At 40.2% G+C, this 25,678-nt stretch overlaps 1 protein-coding gene across 2 annotated transcripts; it reads left to right on the top strand.

Annotated features, from left to right (window-relative positions):
- Nucleotides 1-1,010: 1,010 nt before the first annotated feature.
- LOC141799566 (N-terminal EF-hand calcium-binding protein 1-like) lies at nucleotides 1,011-24,082 on the top strand. Of its 2 annotated transcripts, XM_074681836.1 has the most exons (12): nucleotides 1,011-1,336; nucleotides 6,221-6,245; nucleotides 12,431-12,539; nucleotides 12,853-12,878; nucleotides 13,063-13,160; nucleotides 17,693-17,951; nucleotides 18,129-18,208; nucleotides 19,736-19,789; nucleotides 19,936-20,048; nucleotides 20,170-20,247; nucleotides 20,411-20,502; nucleotides 22,886-24,078. In XM_074681836.1, the coding sequence occupies exons 1-12, from the start codon at nucleotides 1,220-1,222 to the stop codon at nucleotides 22,912-22,914; spliced, it is 1,080 nt and encodes a 359-aa protein (XP_074537937.1). In that variant the 5' UTR covers nucleotides 1,011-1,219; the 3' UTR covers nucleotides 22,915-24,078. The 2 variants fall into 2 exon arrangements, with proteins under 2 accessions (XP_074537937.1, XP_074537938.1); XM_074681837.1 differs by lacking the exons at nucleotides 1,011-1,336; nucleotides 6,221-6,245 and adding an exon at nucleotides 9,935-10,037 and having other exon boundaries at nucleotides 22,886-24,082.
- The last annotated feature ends 1,596 nt before the right edge of the window (nucleotides 24,083-25,678 follow it).

Consider the following 25,678-nt stretch of genomic DNA (forward strand, 5'->3'; position numbering starts at 1 on the left):
CTTGTAACTGGTTCATGGCATGTTGAAGGAGTGGGCCTTAAATACAAAGGTCCTTACAAAACTCTGCCTCCAACAGGCCTCCTGAGGGCTAGCCAATCAGGAAAAAATGGGGGAGGTATGGAACAGTGGGCTTTAATCCCACATAAAGAGCTGTTTTGAATATATTTTACTATTAGAAAAAAATGATACTTTTTAGCAAAAAACACCAAAAAGTACCAAAAATTGGTACCGTTGAGTACCGGTACTGATTGCCAGGTACATGGCATCAGTATCATATCATTTCAAATGTGAAAGGTACCCATCCCTGGTTTAAACCCAATCCAAATCTAATCCTGACATCAGGAATGAACCTAATCCAAACCTTAGCTAGAGGTTGGTCCAGACCCAACCCAAATCCAATTCCAATCTAATCTGGATTTCTGGTCCAAACACAATCTGGACCTAATCTAGATGTTTGGATAGAACCCAATCTTGACCTAATTCTGATGACCAGACCAAACCCCATCCAAATATCCAGACTGGACATCAAAAATTGGACCCAATCTCAATTTAATCCAGACATTCAGAGTGAACCCATTCCCAATCTAATCTGGACCTAACCTTGACTGAAACCACATCAGGACCTAGTTCCACCCCAATCCGGTCCTAAACTGGATGACCCAATCTGGACCCAATTGGGACTTTATCTGGACCAGACGTCAGGATGGAACCCTATCCGGACCTAATCCGGATGTCCAGTCCGGATGTAATCCAGGATGTAATCCAGACAAGAGAATATATCCAAAACAGGTATGTCCTTCTCTTCCTTTATTCAGTCTGTCTCTGGGTTAAACTCTCCCTGTCTGTCAGACAATCCTGTAATTAGCTCTCCATCTCTCTGACAGCGTGTGTGCGTGTGTGCACGCTCTCACCGGCAGATGGTGCATTTCTCAGGCTTTCATGAATCGCTGCTGGTGCCTCTGTTCGTGTAGAGGCGGAGTTTCCTCCTCCATCGTCAGCGTTAAGGCAGCGGCAGCAGCAGCAGCATCAGCAGCAGGCAGAGGGCAGCAGGCTGGATCTATCATCACCCTGAGTGGATCACAGGAACGACATCATCATCATCATCACCACCACCATCCACCATCCATCCCGACAAGGACGACCGCTCCTCCTCACACCACACAGGGACAGGACATTTTATTTTCAACAAAGGGAGAAAAATCACATCGACTGTGACAAGATGCTGGCCTGTACAGAGATGATCACCATGTGTCTTCAGTCTGCCAAACACGAACACCTGAGAAAGCAGCAGGAGCTGGACCACAACAAAAACCAAGGCATGTCTCTGGTTCAGGATGTAAGTATGATCTGGTTTTGATCTAGTATTGCTGCAAAATTAGACCTCTTCTTATTAGTCCATCCGTTTGTCATGTATGTGGTTAATTCAGAGTGTAATTCTATCCACGGGTTGGACGTGACTCCACGGTGGGTGAATCCCCTGCCCTTCACCGTCTTTATGAATGGTTCACACTGAGCTCATGATCTCATTCACATGTATGGTAATATAAAGAGCGGCTCTGTTATGTAAGAAAGGTGAGTGCATGGCCAATAGTGCGTGAATAACAGAAGAGATGCTTCAGCACGGTCACGTGTTTGCATTTACATGTCACCTTTTAACATGGGAATCCAGTGAGTTCAGTTTGCGTTTTTTCTTTCCCTTCGTTTTTTCTTTCTCTTTTTGAGTATTGGTAATGATCCTGATGATGGCTGTACCCATAATGTAGATGAAATATGTACAGTGTCTGTATAAAACACGATAAGCTCTACATTGTAGGAACAGCCTCCTGTAACATCTCTCCAAATGGAAACATAAAAATAGAACATTTTAATAATTTAATGTGGGTATTGCTTGCACAGATGTCAGAGGGCTGGTTTCACATGCACAGGAGCCGTCTCTGAGCTGCCTTTCTTTCTTCTATTTGCTACAAAATTAGAAAATAAATAAATAAACTATATCCTATATATAAATCACCAGTGATCCCTCCATGAAATATGTTACAGCTACAGTGAGTGTGCAGTGTTATGTCTATAAAACACTGCTTCATGTTAGATGCCTTTGGCTGTTTTGCCTCTACTTTGCTGTGGACATCTAAAAAGTACAAGCTGCATCATTTCCCAGACTTATACATCCAGATAGCTGGCTGTGAATGCAATTTGCTAAAATCTTTTGGCCGAATCATCGGCAGGATGGGGAATAGGCTACAAGACTGCAGCAAATATGCATTATCCAACACAGAGCTACATTTGTTAAGATTCAAACCTTTACCACAGACAATTCACCGTCATTTTATGTGTTACGCATTCTGATCACTTAAAGCCGGTTGTACTGATCCAGCCATATAACTCCAATTTTCCAATCTTCACTTTCATTTGCAGAAAATCAAGCCTCATTTGTGTTTCTCCTCCTCTGCAGCAAAACTAGAACCACATTGAGCTGTAGGCAGTTTCTTTCCAATCTATGTTCCTAATAAAAATAAAGCCTGTATTTTTTTCTCCCTCCTTTCCCGTGAAGGACTCACTATTTTGTTCAACAGACTGGCAGTTGTTTGAAAGCTGTTAGCCTTCACATACCTGAGCAGAGCCTCTGCTGCTCTTTTTGAGATGGCTTGCCTCACAGGCTCGTCGTCAGCCTTTCATACACAGACAGGTTGAAGTAGATATTCAGCGAAGGCAGTTTCTCCTCCTGCTGTAGCTGTATTGTGTTCGGTAGCTCTCAGTGTGACTTATTAACAGACCCCAGGGACTGGCTGAGAAGAAAATTACTACTGAGCAGCAGCCGTGTAGCTAATGCTGCTATTCGAAGACCTTCATTCACTCTGTGGGATGACAACAACTCCACTGACCCCCCCAACCTCCCACTTAACAGCACAAAGGAGGAACCAGGGCCGGTAAATCTCCTCCTCAGGTTTCTTCACAGCCCATCTTTATTGCTCTCAATTAGTTTCACTGATTTTATGGAGCAGCTTTCTGTTGGCTTCCTATGGGCTGTGCTAGATCAGATGCTTTTATTACCTCTGACACGTTGCAGCAATGCAGCAGCATTTTGGTTTCACGTTACCTACATGAAAAGAGTCATGTATCATGCCAGCAACAAATATGTGTGTAAATATATATATATATATATATATATATATATATATATATATATATATATATATATATATATATATATATATATATATATATATGTGTGTGTGTGTGTGTGTGTGTGTGTGTAAAGTATAGCTGACATGGTACATGATGGTTTTTCATGTTGTGAAATGCAGTTGGTTCAAGCGTAGCACTTTTCTTTATTGTAAAAACTGCAAACTAATGAAGAGCAGATTTTGATTCCATGTTCTAGAAGATACAACACCATGTGTTACCTAGGGATGGGTACCGAATTAGGTACTTTTATAGGTACCGACCGAATTCTGTCAAAAGTACCAGGTACCGGTTCATGTAAAATCAAAAGGTAACATGTTTAGGTACCTAATAAGCCTGCACAATATATCGTTTGAACATCGCCATCGCAATATGCGCATGCGCAATATTCACATCGCGCATATGATGTGACTATCGCATTTCCCCCATTTATTGGAGAAATGGAAAAAAAGAAACTGAAATTTTAACCTATCCTATTTTGTACAGAGACATGGCCTCCTGGATCCCTTTCATATACAGCAATCTTCATCGTTCACAGATAAACCCCCTTAGCCTGGATTAAACTGTTTTATAGGACCACAATGGTGTCATTGTGAGTCAACCAAATTCTTCCAAAACAGAGCTATTCAAGTCATCTGGTGAAAATTCTTTTATCTTTAATAATGCAATATATATCACAAACTCCCCCAAAAATCGCAATGTCAGTTTTTTCCAATATCGTGCAGCCCTTGTAACTAAATGCATCCTTGTGACTGTGAGGGAGTGGAAGGGTAGCCAATTTTCCATGCTGGACATGAACACAGCATTGGAAGGTTATTCAGTTAAGAATAAATATGTGTAGTCAAAAGAAACATGTATTTTATTACTAAACAAATTTTTTTTTTTTTTACCACATAAACACAAAAAAGTACCGAAAATTGGTACCGCTGAGTACCGGTACCGATTGCCAGGTACCAGGCATCTGTACCGTATCGTTTCAAATGTGAAAGGTACCCATTCCAAGTGTTACCTTAGACTATAACGTGACACAATACAACACATAATTGATTAGATCAGGGGTGGCCAACCTGCGGCTCTGGAGCTGCATGTAGCTCTTTGCCTTTCAGCATGCGGCTCTTTGATCCATTCATAAATATATATATATATATAGTTAAAAATAGTGGTGTGCCGATCAATCTAAAATATTGATATTATACTGATGCCAACGTTGGGATGAGTGTTGATCAATGATTGGGTGTACAGATTGATACTTAAGTTTCAGTTTCAGTTCTCTAGTACGAATTTAAACACACTCACAAACAAAAAAAAATCTTTCTTTGAAAGTTGGAAATGTTTTGATTTTCATATTTATGCCATTTTGTTTTTGTGTGAAAGGAAGTGTGTTTGAAAAACCACATGTGTGACATGGCTCTCCGTAGTACCACGGTCATTTTTGTGGCTCTTGGTCTCTGACTGGTTGGCCACCCCTGGATTAGACACATCACAATGTGATATGAACTGCTACATTTCAAAACAGTTTGATTTGATATGATGTGGAATGATATGATATGATACCACACACACACACACACACACACACACACACACACACACACACACACACACACACACACACACAACAACACAACAGGATACAACACAATACAATAAGTTATGATTCCAGACGAGTAAAGACAAAACTTACAATGCAACACAAAACAACACTTCAAGATACAATCTGATAAAATACAATATGTTAGAAATACACAACAATTTTGCTTAAGTCAAGATGATTTATTTCCACTGATGTTTTCCACCAACATAGTTAACAGAGGGGTTTAGGCAGATATATATGTTCTTACTCATGACATAATCAGTCACAACCTGTGAAATACCAAATGTCAACTACCTTGGTTGAAGAAACTGTTTTTTGTTTTAATAACATCTGTTAGCATTCAATAATTTTTAACCAGGTTGACTCCAGTCAAAATATACTTTTCCAACCATCAACTTCAGTTTCTTTTCATTTCATCATTTCATATAAAACTCTTTCCCCAGACTCATGAGGTGCAGACCTTCCAAACAACCTGCCCCTCAACTGCACCAACATCAGATGTAGGGTAACTACTGAAGTTTGGTGTTGATGTGTTGCCAAAAGACTGATGCAGTCTTTTTGAGTGTAGTTTAAATTGGATCTACAATCAACATGTGTGGGATGCTCAGCACCAGTCTTTGTTGGATGGATTTTTGTAAGGCTTGGTAGATGTCTCACTAATGGAGGAGCGATGTTGTTTCGAAAAGATATAGGTGCAGAGCGTGTCTGGGCTCTCACATTCTCACACTCTGTTGTGCTCCGGAGGAGACAGCTGACAGATGTGAGTGCAGCTGATGATCCACTTAATCAACCAGACACAGGACTGTATGAGTCCTCACTTGGTGATTGAGCAAAAGAAAAAAGGTGTCACTCTGATCTTACACACAACACCTCTCTCTTCCAAGCGGATCTGACTTTTCACAGGTTCATTTTTACAGTGTGATGAGGTACAAAATGTTAATGTTATTGTTTTCTTCAAAGCGAAAAACTAATAGAAAGGGAAGGACTATCTCTTCCTGCTTTCATGATAAGCACAAAAAGAGGGAAGTAACTCAAAGCAGCACCGCCATTTCAATTCTCATGGAAATAAAAACATAAAAGCTCTGACTCTAAAGCTTCTTGTGGGTCCACATAAATGTCAGCGATCCATTTCCTGAGATGTCTTGTTGCTCTTTGTTATTGAAATTAAAAAATGGCAGCTTTTCTCCAGTTTTCCCTGTGCACCAAGAAGGAGGAATATTCTATTAAACAGCTTTTTTAAAGACAGATTTCTTCAACTTTTGTGGAGACTTTTCAGTGGACATGAGTCACCACTCCTCTAACTGGCAAAAAAACTTTGGCTTTATGTTTCATTTGATATCTAATTATGTCTCAAACTCAACCTTGAGAAAACTTTCATTCCTCTCTGAACTGCATGAAACTTGAAGCTGAAAAGTTCAACATCTTCTTCTTCTTTCATTGCAGATATTACGCCGGGCTGACAAAAATGGTGAGTAAGCTAAACAGGCTGCTAATTAGATGACACAGTTAATTAAAATTCAATTAAAAAAAACTCTTTGAAGGAGTTGTTGCACACAAAATTAGGATGCTCCAGTGGAGTAAAAGGGCACTGCTTTTGATGGATCTGTTCAGACAGACAGCTTGTTTTGTGTCTGGGGGAATTTATGTGACCCTGATGGAACTTTTCATTCTGTTTTACTGCCAGTTGTGACAGACACAGGTAAAGAGGATATCAGTAAGCGATGGCAGGTGCAGGTGTTGTCAGAGGGATTGTTAGACTGAAGACAAGCTGCTGCGAACCAACAAACTCACCTCTTATTTTACAGTGAAAGGGACGTTGTCGCTCAGTGGTAAAGTTGTTGTCTCTTAATTAGAAGGTTTGCGGTTCAACTCTCAGTCTGTGTGTTCACATGTCAATGTGTCTTCACACAAGAGACTTAACCTCCAAGTGGCCTTGGGGGCAGGCTGAGTCTGTGGTTTGGGAATGAGATTAATTAGTACTGATGGTACTTAACATAGCAGCCTCTTTCATCAGTGTGTGGTCATGGTGTGAATGAGTGAATTTGATCTGTGATTAAAAAGTGTCACACTTTAATATTCCTTAAAGGCATGATATGAATACAGCTTTACAGGGTGGGCCAGAAAGATTTACCCATCGTACATCTCTATTTTGCTTGCTTAGCTTTTGTCCTAGAAACTTAAAATTTTGGATAGTAATTTTGGAGGCCTGACTGACAACAATGCAAACCATGAAAAAGGTGAATGTTTGTCCTACGACTGTCTACAATGTCATGAAATGATACAAGGAGAGTGGCAATACCACCAGCAAGCCAATCCCTGGAAGAAAACGTTCAGTCCAGACCAAAAGGGTTGTTGAGATGGTGATGAAGAGAATCCAAAGGAATCCTCGCAGGAGCATGAGGGCAACAGCAAAGGAGGTGAACATCTCAAGAACTTCACTGAGAAGAACCGGCAAACAGGATCTTGAACTGAAAGCACTAAAAATGCAACACAGACAACTGATTTCAGCCGCTTCTAAGAAAAAAAACGGATTGACAGGGGGAAATTGATGCTGCAGGAGATCCAGAGTGCTATAGACGAAGTCCTGGTTTGGTCTGATGAGAAGATCTTCACCGTTCAGGCAGTGGTCAATTCCCAGAATGACAGGGTTTATGCACATAGTGCACAGCACCTACCCAAAGGCTGCAGAACTCATTCAGGTCGTCAGAAGCAGCTGGAGTCATGGTGTGGGCTGCTGTTGCATCCGATGGCTCAAAGTCTCCTTTGGTCTTCATTCAGGAGGGTGTGAAAGTGAACAGCCAGGTGTACCTTCAAATGTTTGAAGAAGAAGTGTTGCCTTGGTGTACCAACGCGTTTGGAAACCAGTATTCCTTCACACAAGATGGTGCAAGCAGCACTTTCCTGGCTTCTGGGACAAGAACATGTGGCCTCCGTCAAGTCCGGACATAAATCCAATAGACTTTGCGATCTGGTCTCAAGGAGAGGGAGGTCTCAAGAGTATCTCACAGCAGTGTCGCTGCTTTGAAAACAGCTCTGATGAAGTCATGGTCAAAACTTGATACAGAGACAGTGCGTCGCTCATGCCAGCCAGTGCCAGGTCGTTTCCAGGCTATGATAAAGGCAAAAGGTGGCCATATTGAGATGTAAATAAAGTATAGAAACTGTGTTCAATGTTTGTTATGTTTGTCTGCAAGAATTTTTGGATAGTGTGGAAAAAACGATGGGTAAATCTTTGTGGCCCTCCCTGTAAATGTGGACTCAGCATCCGTCTGTGGGTTTACCTTTCTAACCCGAAACAAATTCACTTGAGACTTGAGCTTCACATTAATTTAACTCATTCCCCCTTGCAAACACATCACTATTACATTTTATTAATGTGTTAATGTGTAGAATTTAAATGCTCTCTTTACTTTAAAAGACAACCCCCTCCTCAGTATCTCCTGGGAGAACACAAATCAGCGAGCTCTGCATAGAAAAACTGTGCTGACAAACAGGAAATGTTTTTGCCTTCTAATTGTTTATTCATGGATCCCACACCCTTTTTGATGCACTGCAAAAGAGACAAGTGATAAATGCACGTAGTTAATCTACAAACCCTGATCAGCTGGAAATGTTACATAAGAGCAGGATTAATGATGCAACATGTGCAGCCATGAGCAGGGGTTGTCCTGGGTGCCTCGCAGCTCCCGAGAAGATATTAAGGTTTAAAATAAAAGCACTTCAGTTTTGAACAAGGTCTTCGCGCAGGCCTTTTCTTTGTTGCCGTTGTGAAGACATTGTGGGAGGTAGAAAGAAGGGTGGGTGGTTTTTATTGTTCCGAGATGATCATTCTGTGAATTAGCAGAAAACAAAGTGACTAAAACCACAGCAGGGGTGTGACACTCTGATGGAAATAGACTTTGACTGTCTTTCGGTTGAGTGTTAATATTACTTTTATTTCTGTGACATCTGCGTCTTGTGTCTCACATTTTCACCCGCCACCCTCCAGCACTCACAACAAGCTTTTATTTTTCGCTCTTTGTAAAAGGAGGGAAGATAGAAGGAGAGATAAAAACTCTGTCGCTTGTTTGTAGTAGTTATCTCCAATACGCAGCCCAGCTCTGCTTGTCTCTTGTCTTCACGAACTCACTGAGTCGTGCACCCAAGAGGAAAAGTGCCTCCTACCAATCAGCACTGAGTGGGCTGCCATGATCCGCCTCGAGCTCTGCAGCTTCACCACATAATGAGGGCTGGCTATGCTAACCCACTACACTCCCATTCCTCTGTGCTAGTGTGAGGAGGATTTACATTTTTTGAAAGCATAAAACAATCACATGTATTCAAGATCATTAAACAGATACTGAAAGCTTTCCTCCTCCCTGAATAGACTGGCACTGTCCTAAAATGTGCAGAAAATGTTATCAATGACAAAAACATATTTCTTCGTCACACTCTGAATCAATGTCAGGACAGAATTTGTTCTTTCACTGTGTTTGCTTTCAAGTAATTCCTGATGGCTTTACTATTTTGGTTTATGAAAAAAGTTTCTACTCAAATGTAAAGTATGTAATGTTGTTAACACTTCTCTCTTCACACTCAGACTATAACACTCACTCTGAGCTTTCTGCCTCACATACTTTTTAATTAAAGCTTTATTCTGCACTGCTGCAAAGAGGACACAGCGAGATCCTTGAATAATGAGAATGAGATACAGCTCCATGTAAGAGAGCTAAAGTAGAGATCTGGTTGCCATTTAGCTGCCTATTGAGAAGGTCGGGGGTTCAATTCTCAGTCTGTGGATTCACATGTCAAAGTGTCTTCACACATTGACATGTGAGCCCACATGATTATGAATAATATCATCTCTTAAATAACAACCCACTTGCCTATTGTAGGAGAAATTCTTGTACCACTGATTCACAAACTTTCAATTTGGCATCGAACTTTCCAAATTACCAAAAAAGACAAGAGCTTGATGTTGAAATTCTACAAGACATTTTTGTTTCACTGAGGCCCCATTTACACGACAACGTTTCATTTGAAAACGCTAAAGCGCAGTGAAAACGCAGTGAACTGAAAAACGCTGTAGTAAGCATGCCGGGCCTGCAGGTGGTGCTATAACTGCCTTGTCCAGAAGCAGCTTTTGGGAGATCTCCGCTGAGGTAGAGTTGAACCGATCACCTGGTGTACTGGAAATACTAAGTGCAAAGTGGAGTAACAGATGGAAATTTTGTATGAAGACAGTCAGCAGACATAGATTGAGCAGCACAGACACAACACGGTAGGTCGCGACGGTTGTAAAATCGGTTGTCCTTCTGCATGCGCTCGCGCGAAGCGGGGTGTGACGTCAGCGTTTCCACTAACAACGCCGCCCTACTGTATACACGGCAACGGTGTCGGCAGCGTTTCAGACAAATCCCACTCTGGAGGCCGTTTTCAAAAGCTCGCGATTTTGGTCGGCTGAAACGCCGTTTCTGTGTAAACGCGAGGCTGAAATGCAACAAAACGTTTGCGTTTCACCCTAAAACCGTTGTCGTGTTAACGGCCCCTGAATTCCCATCACTTGTGTTACCTGTTCAGCATGGTCTATCTGCTCCTCACTCTTTTGTTAGCTGCACTATTATCAAGTATTGCACTGTTGGGCTTTTTTGAATTATTGCTACTGCTTAGGTCTAAGCACTTTCAGCTTTAGGACCCCCTTGAGGAAAACTGTTCTTGGGTAGATACAAGCTTTAGAGCAAGAAGAGATTATCATTTAGGTCACAGTTGCAGTTTTATTTATGGAGACAATAACAGCTCGTAAGGAGCCTCACTTCTGCGAAGAGATACTGATTTATCATCAGTGTGAACAACACTTCAGATTTCCCTGCAGACAAATTGTATCGACAGTTGTGAGTCAAGAAACCTGGGGTTAAAACTGTGGAACGATATGCCAATGTTGGTTTCAAACTGTATCTGTAGCTTATCTGTCTACTGAACAGAGAAGTGCAGACAGTTCTCACATTTGCATGATGAACACATCCTCAAACAAACAAAACAGCTACTTGTTCCCAGCCTTTTAAAATAAAATGCCAGAGCACTTCTTGATCTTGCTCCCTGATGAGATTAAAGTTTCATGAGGGCACGGCGTCTAAAAGCTTTGAAGATATTAAAACATGATTCTGATGAGACTCTTGAATAACAAAACACAAGTCAGACTGCCTGTAACCAGAAGCTTGACCAGTGTAGCTTCAGTCTTTGAGAAATACTGGCATGTTAAACCATCTGAGCCTCACTCGAGTGTCTAATTGGGTGTGAGTCCGCACCAAAGCAGTTCAGATGGAGAAGGCTGGAGAATGAGTCAGAAGAGCAACAGATTGTGTTTACTCCCACATCATGTGGAAAGAAGAATTTCTGAGCAAAGTTTGAGAGAGGACTTAAAATTCTGTGTTTTCAAATAGATTCATCATCCAGCTGAGGTTTCACAAGGCCAGAACACAGCAAATGTTCACTTATAGAGATCTCCATCTTAAAGCAACAGTGGATAAGACTAAGACTGCTCTGTCTGCTAAAACTCAACATGGGATTAGGATGTTTGCTAACCTGTGTGAGAAATGATGTAAAAAGAAAAACTGACACTTTTAATCTTCAGCACATGAGAGAGGGGTGTACACAATGTTGCCTGGACTGGTCCAATTCAGTGCTGGGGTTTCATCATGCTTTAGGCTAATTTACATTCCCTGGAAGTCCACTGCAAAGCCCTGTAAAATGATAACTGACAAAAAAGTTCCTACTTTAATGTAATATTACACTGAAATATGAAACATAAATAGCTGAAATCATAACAAAATCTGTTCTTGAAACGTGTCATTTGGCCCACAAGCCTTTACTGCAAAATGCGTCAGGTCCAGAGCCTGTGAGAGCTGGCAACAAGTCAATAAAGTTCTTACCCACTACCAGACGATATGATTTTCTGTTGGCTCAGACCTGGTAGTCTGAGCGCTGCTGCCTGGCAGCGATCTGAGAGTCAAGTCTCAAAAGGTTTCAGTGCTTACAGAGCAGAGCTGGCAAGATGAAGGCGAGATCTCATTATCATCTGAAGTTTGCGTGCTATTGAGCGCTGCTCTGACTATTCAAAGTAGCCCTCTATCCTGTACCTCTTATGTTCTCTGGGCCCTGAATGCCTCGCAATATGTAGCCCCGATGCTACTGATTGTTCCTACTGCTATAATTTTAAACCACTAAGGTTTAGTTGAATTAAGAGAAATTAGTTAAAGCAGAAATAGAAACTTGCCCGACTTATTTCCTGAATCAGGTTTGAAAAGTAAAAGAAGTAATAAAGCCTCAGTGCATGGCGCTAAATAAGGTCATTACCACTCCCAAGAGCAGAAATCGGATTTCACCAACAAATAATTGTTTGTTGCAGCAATGGAGTCAGATAAGGAGACATTACAGTGGGCCGGGGAAAAACGTCTTGGTAAAGGTTGCAGCAGTTTATATTCAAGATAAAGGTTTTAAAGCTTAATGAGTCCAACTTCTCATAGCTGCACCTCTGATCTTATCCGTGGATTAAATGTCATGCTTTGAAACCAAAGACATCTTGTTTTGTTATTTTGAATGATATTGTAATCTAACTAACAAAGAATGTCGGGATTCGATGAGGTGTGATTCTCACAGCGTTGTCTCCCCTTGCAGACGACGGGAAGCTGTCCTTGGAGGAGTTCCAGTCGTACTTCACTGATGGTATCCTCACTGATGAGCAGATGCAGGAGCTGTATTACTCCATCGACAGGCAGCAGACAGAGTAAGCTCATCTTTCTCCTGGAAGGCCTCCATCCTGCTGCCATCTGCAGCCCATCCTGCTCTCCTGCTGTCTAGAAGTGGAGACATCAACACATGGGGAGCTTTAATTCCTGCTCCTAAGTCCCAGAGTTTGCTTGACGCTGTGTGCACACACTGTCAAGTATAAATAGCATTTTAAGTGTGCAAATATTTGTCTGTGCCACTGACAGAGGCACAAATAACCTCCCAAATGACAGAAAGATTAGAGTGTTTACAAAGCACTGATATGAATAACATCATCTCTTAAATAACATGTTTTTCTTTTTACCAAACAGCAACCTGGACATCGACAAACTCTCAGGTAATCATTTGCACTTTTCCCCTCCATTAGGTTTTAAAATAAAATTACTCTTAAATTTAAGCACATATGATTCTTGTGCATGTTCCTCAGCCCATGTGATTCATATGTTAATTCTCACCAATATAAGCAGCGCTGTGATGAAGTATGCTCCCTGAGCTTCTCGGACTTATGCCTTCCCTTCCAGCATACTTCACGCCACATCTGGGGGAATACGTTAGCGTCCTGTCAGCTCTGGAGAAGCTGAATGTGGCCATTTTGAAGGCAATGGATAAAACTAAAGAGGTGAGTGACACACATTAAGAGGTTTTCACCTCTGCACTGTGCTCAATTCTGCATGTCAAGATATCATAACTGTGTCACAACAACTAGACGATCCTCAGTTCCAGCATCTCTCAGGGCATTTGTTAGCATCCTTCATGCCTCTGTGTGTTCAGACTTTTTGTTTGTGCCTCGGCTGTCAGTTTGAAACGCTCTGAGAGGTCTGTAAGATCACTCTTTGGAGGCGACGAGGAAGGAAAAGGAAAAAGAACTGTCCAGCATGACTGACTTTGCCTGCAGTACTTGCTCTGCCTCTCTTTACTGACAATACACTTCAAGACATGAGCTCAATGGACCGTACAAGCTCCCAAAACAAAGCAGTTGATGTTAACTCAATGGGGTGAAAACAAATTCTGTTTAAGGAAGTAAAGCTGTAGATGTGGCTGTAAAATCTGGTGGCTTTCCTTTTTAACGTGCTTAACATTAAAATGTTAATGCATTTATTGCGATAAAGTCTTGAGTCATGACCATCAGAACCAGATTTCAAGGTTATCCATCAAACACTTTAACCAAGTTTGGGGTTGATACAAGCAATCCTCTGTTTCATGGTTTAACGCTCTGTCACTCAGTGGTAAAAACTAGCCCTCATCCACTCCCTGTGTTGATTTTATTGTAGATTAAGACTTGTTATTATTTAAAACAATGTTAAAAATGTAAGAAAAACTCATCTCCTTATCTGCCCAGTCTGCCATGCAGCACTTAAGAGGTTTTTTTTTGATCAGTGTCTTTTTATTCAGTTTTTTAAAAGCAATGACACATATGCATTTACATTAAACAAACTTGCCCCCCCCCCCATAAAAATAGAAATAAAATAATAATAATAATTAATATAATAATAACCAGAAAGTTAGAAAATATATGTAAATATATATTACTAACAAAAAAACCCACACACCCATACAAACAAAGACAGAAAAAATATACATACACATGCACTTGCATTAGACCCTAAAATTCAATTTCATCCACATTTATGGTTTCACGTGAGCTAAGAAAGATGACCAAGTTTTAAAAAAACTAGCACTATAGAGGTTGAAACCATAGACACTGTATCACATGGACCTCATCCATTGGTTTTCCATTTGTTGTCCATTTGAGTTGGTCATCCCCTGTACAATATAAGCTGATAGAGAAATGAGCTTTTCAGGGTGAAATGATTCGTTTTGTTGAACTAAATATGCATCACATTTTGCAACAAAGCTACCGCTCTGCTTCACCTCCTAAAACATCAACAGCCCATCGACTTTCCACGCACCTGAGACTAACCTCAGATTTTACACCACTGGTATGATTAAATCTACCAAAAGAAAAATGTGGAAGAAAATGCAGATTTCGATTTATTATAAAATGAAAACAAAGACATCACATGTACAATTTTATAAGTTCAGAAAACTTCTCGTTTTGATAAGCAGATTTTGTGGCTTGGCTCAGCTCAGGCAAAATGGCTTCTTTAAATGTAAAGGTTGCAGACTCCTGATTTAGTTAATCTAGGCCATAAACATGTTGATTTCTGCTGTAAAGACTGGTTTCTTTGAACAAGTGTATTAGTGGCTTTCATAGCTGTCTGGTGACTTCTTTATTCAGAAAGTTAAACTTTTGTCCAAGAAATTCAGTTTTGACTTTTCCCGAAAACTTTCAAAAATATTCTTGACACTAGAAGTGTATAAAGCCCAAAATCTCCCTCAATTCTTTTTTTTCTTCTCATCGCTGGCCCTAATACTCTGCCCCAGTGGGTTGTCGATGTTAGAGGAAGCATTTAAGTGCACATTGCAGATGCTGTGACACCATTTTCTCCAAAGCATAGACTCTGAATGATAGCCAGAGCTGGCTGTATGTTTAAAGCCTTATTAGGTTTTTTTCTGTCTGAAAGATAAGACATACTATCCTGTCTACAGAGGGCGCCAAAGTTGTCGCAAATAAAAATTTCCTCACTTGTGCTTTAACTTGGGTATCAACCACAGACTGTATAATCTGTAGAATTAGTCTCCACAACGTCACCTGTCTGTTTCTGATGCAGAGTAATGAAGTCTTTCATCAGTGGGGCCCACATTGGGATTGCCGACTGAAGTTATAGGGCACCAGACCCGTCAGTCACCTGAGCTGCACCTCTGATTGGACAAACTCCATATCTTAATATATTCTAGACCCCTGTGTAACATTAAAAAAATTAACCCCGTACAGTGTGTGCCACTGGAGAAATTAGCATGCCTTTTTTTAAAAACCTGTAAAGGGTTGTTTTTTTTTTTTTTTTACTTGGTGTGGACTTGGTTTCTGGTCTTTCTGCAGCCAACCTCAAGCTGAATTTGGATGAACTTTGGCTTTTAGCACTTCTGCATAGGCTACGTTTTTTTAAACTGGATGTTGCCTCTTGGTATCTTCACATGGCAGCACCAAGTAAAACTAGATTAAATCAAGTTAAATAACATTCTCACGAAGACTTCATCGTACTGGTATTCCCTCCTTACTGTAAACTTGGAAAAAAAGATCAATAGTATTCAGCTCAGAAGATTGAAACTTTTAATTCTCTTTCATGTATTTCCAAATAATTACACACAGCATGTCATCAAATCATCAGCTTTGAAGAACTGTGAAACCTGCTAATTAGAGCATTATGAAATCCTGTTATGAAGCCTGGCTGAGCAGAGCTGTGTACTGTATAATCCACGAGATGGAGAGAGGATTAAAGTGTCTTCCCTGATATACAGCACCAAATGCATTTTTATGCAGGCACTCTCCCAAAAAGATCAACATGAGAAAACTTTCACTCAGACATCAATTGCGTGGCTCACTCTGTTATTGATCTTACCAACCTTAAGATGCATGTAAAGCCATCTGGTGAGGGTTGATTTCTTTTTGCAGAGGGTGGAGATGCAGGTTTGGACTGGATGTGGTTGCAGACTCATGGTTTTCAGTGCAGTGGCTGCAGAGCAGGAAGTGGGTGTAACTGATGATATTAAAAGCTAGAACACAGAGCGTGGATGACAGTAAGTGAGGCTGACAAACCTTGCAGCTGTCAGACTGATCTGACGTCAGATGTCCTCCTCAGAGTTGCACAAACACACTGCTATTTTTCAGCTGCTCTGATCTCCCTATCTTTCTTTTCATCTAGTTCTGCTGTTCCCTGAGAAGCACTCTTTATCTTGGCTCTACTTTGTTTCTGTCTCCATCCATCTTCAATGCTTTGTCATCTAGTCTGGCTCTCTTGCTCTTCTCTTTTCCCCCTTTCTCTATAGGTCACTTGCCCTCCTACAGATCATGAATTTTTCATGTGGTTCTCAGTCTTTGCTCTGAAGAGCAGATACCTTTTTTTTTTTTTTTTACCATCCTGAGAACAGTTATGCTTATGGCTAACTCAAAACAGATCCTGTATGAGTGCTGAGTGGTGCAGTAAGATGTTTACATTATTTTCAGTTTTAATGGTGTCCAACAAGGTGGCGTCTGACCACAGTTAGAGAAAGTTCTCTTGTTACAGTGTCTGTTTATTACTCACTGCATCTCCTCACACACTAATAAGGATTCTGACAAGCCCTGAAATCATTTTTTTAATGTCCTGTCATTTTTTCATGGGCTCATTTCACAGCACTACTCTGAGCTGGAGTATGACAGGCTCCATTATCCACAATAACATAGCAAGCAGAAAAACAGCAACCCCAGCACTGACACTGGACAAAAGGTCCCTGCAAACAGGCACCCGGCATCCACATATGATCATAACTCTGCTCTCATGTTCCAGGAGTACACCATTATCATGATTAAATAGTCTATAGTACAGTGGCCTCTCTGACTGGAGAACTGCACTTAGAAGCTGTTACAGATCAATAAAGATCACTTTCTATTTCAGCAAGAGAAATGAGGACATGAGTTTAGCAAATCATAAACAACCCAAAAATATTTCGTAATAAAGAGATGGAAGATTATCTGAGCGTCAGTAATTTCATGCTCAGGAAGCTGAACCAAGAATTGATTTGCGGCTTTTTCTCAAAGTGATTGCAGTGTTAGATTAACAGCCCAGAAGCCCAGAGAGGAGTGTGAACAAATAATATGCTGATCAATTTTTAAATTATGATATCACTTGTTTTTGTGTTATCCCGTGAAAGAGAGGGAAAGATCATATTTTTCCTGCTGAAAGTAAAACTTAAGAAGGATAATTTGTCATTAGCTGAAAGGGTTGACTTTGAAATATTAGTATCAGGATCATTTTTTGCTGGTTTGGTCACACTTCACATCACACGACTGTAATGTAACACTACACCGTGTTCTAGCTTGGTTTCTCTCGCTGTGTCAGGTGAGATTTACTCAAAGTTAATTCTGAACATGAAGTAAACTGGATTTCGTGCATTAGCGATTATTAGACACTGCTGTCATGTCTGTGTATTGGAAGAAAAAACTGTTTTCTGGTATTGGGTTCTTGCTAAAAAGAAATATTTTCATTTATTATTAAGTTGTACTTGTTTTTTATTTTATTTAATGTATTTTGGCCTTTCTTCTCAACATAGGAGTATCAGGGTTCATCAGTGCTGGGCCAGTTTGTGACCCGCTTCCTGCTAAGGGAGACCTCCACACAGCTGCAGTCCCTTCAGTCATCTCTGGACTGTGCTACGGAGGCTGTCCACGACCAGGGCTGCACAGGGAGGAGGATAATAAAGAAGCCAGAGGACCTGCCCATCCAGAGGGGAACTAAACGCCCCGGCAGACGCATCCAGAAGAACATGTGTCTGTCCCCCACTGACCCCTACTCTGGCATGCTCACCACAGGTACGCTGGAAATGTTATGAGACCAGGAGTCTGACCAAGTTTGAAAATTTATGAAGGAATATTAGCACTGTTTTTCCCAGGAGGACACTGGCGGTAGTTTATCTGCAGGAGCTTGGTGTTTTGTAACTGTTCAAACATTGTTGGGCTGATTTTGTCTCTATTTTTCTCTTGGGTCAGGAGTCAGCGTGGAGCCAGACAACCACTGGGGCTCCCAGATCAACCAGCTGGAGCAGCTCATAGACAAACTGGAGTGTGAGGTTGGTGTGAAATGTTTTATTTTAATGCCTTTTTTTCAGCCTTTTGGCCAAATTATCTTAATCTCTTGTTTTTTGGTTTTACAATGATTTAAATTAGGGCTGCAGCTATCGAATATTTTAGAATTTGAGTATTCTACTGAAAATCCCATCGATTAATCGAGTAATCGGATAAAATACATTTTTGTTTAGTTAAAGAGCAGTTATTTTTCAAATGAAAGTTTTTCTCTTTAAGAAATAGAATTTTCTGATACAGCATGTCAAGAAGACTTGCTTGCTCTCACTTGCTTTGGTAGCTCCAAAATCTGTAAACACACTTTGACACATTTTTTGTGCCTTGTACATGTCATCAAATGTTGCGGACCCAAATGGCCCCCGTTTTGTAGAATGACCCATTAGTCTCTAAACTCCAGCTAGATAGCTAGTTGCGATTTTGTATAAGAGGTAGCTTGAGGGGTCTGAAAACTCTCTTAATATGGCCTCAGCTCTATTTGAAATACCACTCTTTGATCTTTTTTTAAAATTAAACGATTCCTCGAGGCAGAGAAAATTACTCGAATATTTTTTGTAATCGAGTACCTCGAATCATTAGAGGAATCGTTCGGCTCAGATATAAATATCTTCTTGATTTTTTGATCTTCTAAATCTAATTGAAAGCTCTAAAGGTTCAAAGCGAATACCAAGAAATATATTAATTTTATCTTTTTATTTCTAGAATCTATTGGGAAGAAATCCAGAGTTTACACAAACATTTCCGACGTTTCATATATTACAGAGACTAAGGCTCTAGCCAAAGGGTTTTTCGCAGACATGCAGAGTTTGCCCTGCAGTACAGGATCCAACATGTTGTCAAGGAGGATGATTTGTTTAGAGACATTGTGCTCAGATAAATAGATAGATGTCCAACCCACAAGCTACACTGAACGTCAGTATCTGAACGTCTTGCCTAGGGAATCTAGTCCACACTGTGCTTCACTTAAACAGGAGAGAGAAGTTTTGGTGAGCCTCTCAGAAACAGCATTGATTAAAAACTAAAAACAGAACCTGGAGCATAAGTGCTTCTCAGATTCCTCTTAGGTAAAGCTGATTTTTTTGAATTTCTTAACATTTGCAAATTACAGCCAATATTTTGCCCAGAGGCCTGAGAGAGAGAGAGAGTACAAACAGCTTCCAGATGCTGCGTGTGATTTCTTTTAGATTTTAGTTTGCATTTATTGAAATATGAAACGTTCATCCTAAAACACAGATTAGCTGTTGAATCCCTGCACGGCAAGGATACTAAAATATCTTGCTAATACATTAATAATTACATGTTCAAGAGTGGGAATTATAAATAGATGATAGCTGGAGCTGCAGGGAAGGTGTTGGGGGAGGTTTAATATGAATATACCAGTCACCGCCTCGTGAAAACCACACTTTGTACAAACTTACAAACTTGCTATAGTTTCCTGGATTGATTTGAAATAGGCCTTGCAGCTAACTCTTGTTCTTCAGATGGTTTACTGAATTATTTATGTGCTCATTTTTCAGAGTCCACACCTTGAGCCTCTCAAAGAGGACACATTGGCAGGGACATATAAATCGGTGAGTGTCTGTGTGGTATAAAACTAAACGTGCATAATCAAATAATTTATGTGAACTGATCACTTATTAAAAACAGTTTTGTAAAATAATTATACATTAAATATATTTGATTCTGACCCTTGTTAGTTTTTTCCTCCCTTTTCTAGAACATTCTCCTCGTCCAGAGGCAAATGTCAGTGAAGGAGAGTGATGTTGAGCAGTTTCAACAAGCTCTTAAAATCTACACAGATGCCACCTGCAGCCAGCTAAACAACCTGCAGTACGTCCTTTGTTTGCCTCCGGGTCCCTCTGGGATTTGAAGCAGCCGTTTCAATTTTCCCAAACATATCAGATAACCCCTAATGCCCTCTTCTTTTCTCTCTCTTGCTGTCTGTCTCCAGCGTTTCAGTCCAAAACCTGCCAGACAGATCATGCTTCATCATGTACGAGTTTTGGCAGGACCGTCTCTCCTGGATGAGGTAGGATCAGAGGGGCTTCACAGCGTATAGGATGAGAAAACAAGCTCAGAGAATTTTACTGCTGAACCGTGCACCAAGCTGCTCACAGGCTTTCTTTGAAGTGTTATTGCTCTCCTGAGAAGCAAATGGCAATCTCACTCTTTTCATCCCTCTTTCCTCTCAGCTACCTGCAGTCATCCATCAGCAAGACCTTCCAGCAATGCATTATCGATGCACTGGAAGATCCTGAGATGGTCTCCACTATGCTCCTCCCAGGTACAAACCAGAAGCTGCTCATTTTTCATAAAATGCCTCTCAAACACTGTCACAAACACAGTTAGATTAAACCCTAATTGCCTCCATGAACAGGTGCAGTTCTTTGCTCTTAGACATCATCTTTCAATTCTAATTCTCCTCTTGTTTGTCAAGCGCCTTAGTGTGTACACATCCGCTGTACACTGTAGATGAATTCTTTGCCAGTACTTAAACTGTAGGCTACGCAGAGAGCCAGCTGCTTGCTGCACCGAGACGCTAAACTTAAATCATTCTTTAGCCCAGGGCCTCTCAGATTTTTAGCCAGTGACCTCGGAAATAACCATGCAAGAGACTAATGACCCCTCTGTGCCCCAAGGTGATTGAACGCTGCTCACAGCTGCACCTGAGCACTAATAGACCAATCCAAAAACAGACGGTAGAAAAAACCGCCAAAAGTCAATCACACAACTGTAATATTTAATAATGACTCAAAAAAAAAAAAAAACCAGATCAGATTACTGACTGTTTTTAGAATGTTCGAGTCAATGAACATAATATATTCAGTGATCAGATAAACAAATGATGCATGTCTGAGAGTTTAAAGGGGCTGTGAGGAGTTTGAAAGTGATCTTGCAAAGTTTCCCTCCTAGATATATGCTTGATCGTAATCCACACTTTAAAATGAGATTAGCAGCGCCAATATTGCTGGTTACAGGTTATTTTAAATTTCTACTTCTAAGCTTGGGTGGACCAGAACACCAGATTGATTTACAGCACGTCTAATGGTCGTTTGGTAGTGAGAAGAGATAAAACACAGAGATCTGTGTTTTTTTCTTCTAAAAATGATTTCTGTGATTAATTTTGTAGTGATGGTGGACACAGGAGCCTAACTGTCAGACAGAAAAAGGACAGATGAGCAGATGAAAGCTAAACTGGAGAGTGATACAGCCCGGGCTAAAGGCTAATTGGCCTTTAGCATCACTCCATAGCACAAGGGTTAATCTTTTTGTGATAATATTCATTCCAACCCACAGTCAGCAGTTATTCTGCAGTGGTCTGTTCAAACTTGAGAGTCTATCAATAAAATAAAGAGTGAGGTTATGTTAGCTCTGCTTGGTAGATGACTGGCAGGATATAGCTAACCAGGATTTACTAACATTACACATTACAGACATGTCTTAGAGCACCAGGCTGCCAGCTGCGTTAAATATAGACGGCTACTGAACTACTTACAAACTAACAGTGTTTGCTTGTTGTCACATTAGCCTACAGATACGTCAGAGCACCGGGCTGCTGACAGCGCTACATATAGCCGGCTGCTATGTCTGCTTGATGTCATGTTTCAAACTGTAGCGCTATGTAACTATACTGATGAGTCCCTTACCTCAGCGCGTTGTATCCAGTAAAAAGTTGTCTTGAACAAAAAATAAATGGTTTCAATCTGATCTCCAATTAATTTTCAAATTCCAAAACAAACACACACCTCACTTAAAGTAATTTACGTTAGTGTGCAGAGACTCCGGGCCACAAGGTGGCGAGGGAGTGCAATTAAAACAGATCCTCCTCACAGCATCTTTAACCTTTCGTTTTACGGCTAAGATACTTGAGTCTGCAGAAATTTATGCATGTTTCTGTGTTTACTGTGCTGCTGTTGGTGATCTATTATGATCATTGCAGGGGCCAAACAGAGACAAAGAAAAGCAGATAACTGACAACATGTTTATTTTAAATAAATTAAATTTTAAATGATTTAAAAGTTTGATATAAACTTGGGAAGATACAACTTTGGGAATATATTTTGGAATTCTCCTGACTCCTTAAAGAGTCCTGACCCCCATTTTGGAAACCATTGTGTAACTGATGGTTTCCAAAATTAGGTTTTAGTGGTTTAAAACTCTAAGAAAAGATGACTCTGGAGCTTAAGTCTGTCTGGGGGAATTATTTAACAACAATAGCCTGATTAATTTTATGCTACCAAGACCTTTGTATCAAAGCTGCTGAAGTACAAGGTTTTTTTTCATGAATACAGACTGAGTTATTGCTTGATGAAACTGCAGAGAATTCTCTGACTCACCTCAGCTTCATCTGAATCACAATGGCAGGTTAATTGTCAATGTGTATAAAGTGGGGACAGTTTGCTAACAAGTTAGCCCTATCAGCTGTAAATGAGATAATATGTCAGTCTGTTTCTGCTGAACCTTTGAGGCCAAGACTTACTGAAAGCTTTATGGTGAGATAAACTGTACAAGTTTAAAACTTGGGATCTAGGGAGGCCATAACGTTTTTATGCTAAAAGTAATAAATGTTGGCATTTAGGTTCTCTTCATTGTTTTTATTGCCCATTTGTCTTGCTTAAGCAGCGACTATAAAACACTGATCCTTAATTTTTTGTTTCATTTAACAGCCTCTTGGTGGATTATGAACAACAACTGACAGATTGAAGCTGCTGCTGTTCTACATAATAAAAAACAGGGGAAAGAGGCAGTTTTATGATTGTTTTAATCTTTTTCTTTCTTTGTTATCCCCTTTTCTTTGTGGCATGACTAAGTTTGTTTGTCAAAATTTGCTCTGAGGTTATAAAAAAAGAAAAATGCTTGGAAAAATCAGTCAGCATTGAAGAAAGTTGAAACCTTAGAGGGAGTTATGCAATACTTTATTGTGTGATCAGGATCTGTGTCAACGTTAAGTTGAGGGCAACGGCACATGTTTTCTTCAGATTTGGTGGAAAGGTATGTGCATGGTTTGTTATTTCTTAGTGCTAGTTTATTTTTCTCAGAGCTACATCTTAGAATAGATTTCGTGTCGGTGATGCCACAAGAATAAAATCACATGAATGAAACCTGATCAGCCCATCCTTCACTTTCCATTACTTTTTCCTGAGTACAGACAAAAACAGAAACAGTGCTAGGATAATCCTGCATTTCTCCTTGTTCTCTCTGTGGTATTGTGCTTTGTTGTCTCCTTCAAAGCTTTTGCTACCTAACGTCTTTTTTGTCGATGGGACGAACAGATGTCAAAACATATTTATAAAGAATAATGACGCCCATCAAACTTTACCATCTGTGTGTCACTCCTGCACTTTTGAAAAAACATAAAACATGGACCTATATGTCAGAAAACTATTATTTATGCTAGAATGTCTTTGGGAAATGTAGAGTTAAATGCTGTTGTGATAAGCCAAAAGCTGCATTTACGTGCAGTGAGACATTAGCAGAGACCTGCGTTACCAAATAATTCTGCAGTCTGTCTGAACTGTTACTCTAGAAGTTAAAATTCAAAAGCCATTATTTGACATTTGTAGTGTGTAATCAGAGGTTATCAAAGACAGCACACACAAATAGAAGTTTATATTTTAAGTACAGCCATGAAGTAGAAATTGTAGATTAGGGAGTCTGTCTATGGAGATCATGTACAGTAGTTACAGAGAGCTGTAAGTTGTAAGTAATAGTTGTAGAACAAAGCTAAATGTACAGTTGGATAGTTTATTCAGATTTCTCTAAAAATGAGAGGATGAATGTGTTCACTCTTCTTGAGGTGTTTATCATTTCTTTTATGAAGACTTTACAGTTGTTATGTGATGCTATGTTTTTTTTGGCATGTAATAAAGTTCATGACTTGTTGATGACATAAAATGATGCATTATTTGTCTCTCTGCTTAAATGGTGTTTAAGAATCATGGTCTAATGGGGAAAAAAAAACTTTTAAGTTAAGTGTGTCACATTTATTACCCAGATAGGTTACACACTTGGGTCTGGTTGGTCAAAATCTGGTAACAAAAGTGACTGAATTGAAACGCCAAAGCAACATCAGAGATGACCTGACGAAACTGCAAATTTCACCACTGCTTGTTGACACTGTGGCAAAACTTTATTCTACTCACTTACTTAATAGATAATATACATTGTGACAAAAACAGCTTTTCTTTCAGGCTGGTCTTAGTCAAGATCAGATGTGGCAAAATTCATCTTTTAAGAGGGGACATTGTGCTTTTTTCTAGTCTTTATGAATAGAATAGAATAGAATAGAATAGAATAGAATAGAACTTTATTGTCATTGTAAAAAGTACAACGAAATTAAAGTCACAGCAGCAATCAAAAAAATGAAAGTAAGAAAGTGTATAGAAAGTGCAAAAAGGTCCATAAGAAAATAGATGCTGACAGCTTGTCCATCATTCTCCAGTTCAGTCAGCCTTCACCTCCACAGGGTCCAGGACTGAGCTTCTTCAGTCATGCTCCATCTCTGTCTCCTGGATCCTGTCTGCTCACAGCAGGTGAAGCTCTTCCAATGTGGTGTTGGTGTCTAATGTTAGCTCCATTAGTCATGTCTGTGAATAGCATGATGCTACTCTGCCCTCTGGTATTACCTCTGTTGCTGGGTTAGCATGGCTAGCTCGTCGATTTTTTTGGAGATAGATCTTACGTTCCCAATAACAATGGATGGAAGGACAGGTCCATGTTGTCACTTCTTAGCTCACACCTGAGAACCAGCACGTCGTCCTCACCTCCTTCTCCTCACCTTGTGGGAAGACATCAGGCCTTACACCAGTTAGCATTGTCATGCTACAGGCTGCAAACAGCTGAGTTCACATGTAAACAATGCAGCCATGGTTACATGTAGGATCTCCAGACAAACACAGGAGAAAAAGTAGTAAAAATATCGCTGAAGCCACAAAAAGTTTGGTGTCCATGACCAACAAATGAGCCATACAAAGTAACAATCCACTCCAAATACAAAGATTACGAAAAAGAGACGAAAAAGTTACAAGAAACAGACAAAGAAGAGAGAGCTGCTGCAAAAGCCGTAGCCAACAGGGCAGCGCCTAGCAACCCCTGTCCTTACTTATTACCTTTACTGTCCTTGTGTCCCTGTTGGAGCTGTCAAAGAATAACTACTTATTTTTCTTCACACTGGTGTTTTAGAAAACCTCTTTTTCCAAACCATCTAAATGTCTTCATTTAGCTGCTGTTGCTTTAAAAGCTCCTCAAACCACCTTTTATCTGATTGGCCAGCCCTCTGGAAGTCTGTCAGGGGCACAGCCACGGGTAGACTTTGGTGTTTGACACAAACCAGTTACAAGATCCTTTACGTCCTTATTTCATCAAGTCTTGTGAAGATCTCATGAAGAGCTTGTGCTACTTTTTTCGCAGACAGATTCAAGATATGGTAAAGCATAATACCTCCTCAATAAATTGCTGAT

The sequence above is a fragment of the Halichoeres trimaculatus genome, unplaced genomic scaffold, assembly GCF_033239565.1.
Source record: "Halichoeres trimaculatus isolate MK-OKI-2021-1 unplaced genomic scaffold, fHalTri1.1 fHalTri1_scaffold_11, whole genome shotgun sequence".
Lineage (NCBI taxonomy): Eukaryota > Metazoa > Chordata > Actinopteri > Labriformes > Labridae > Halichoeres > Halichoeres trimaculatus.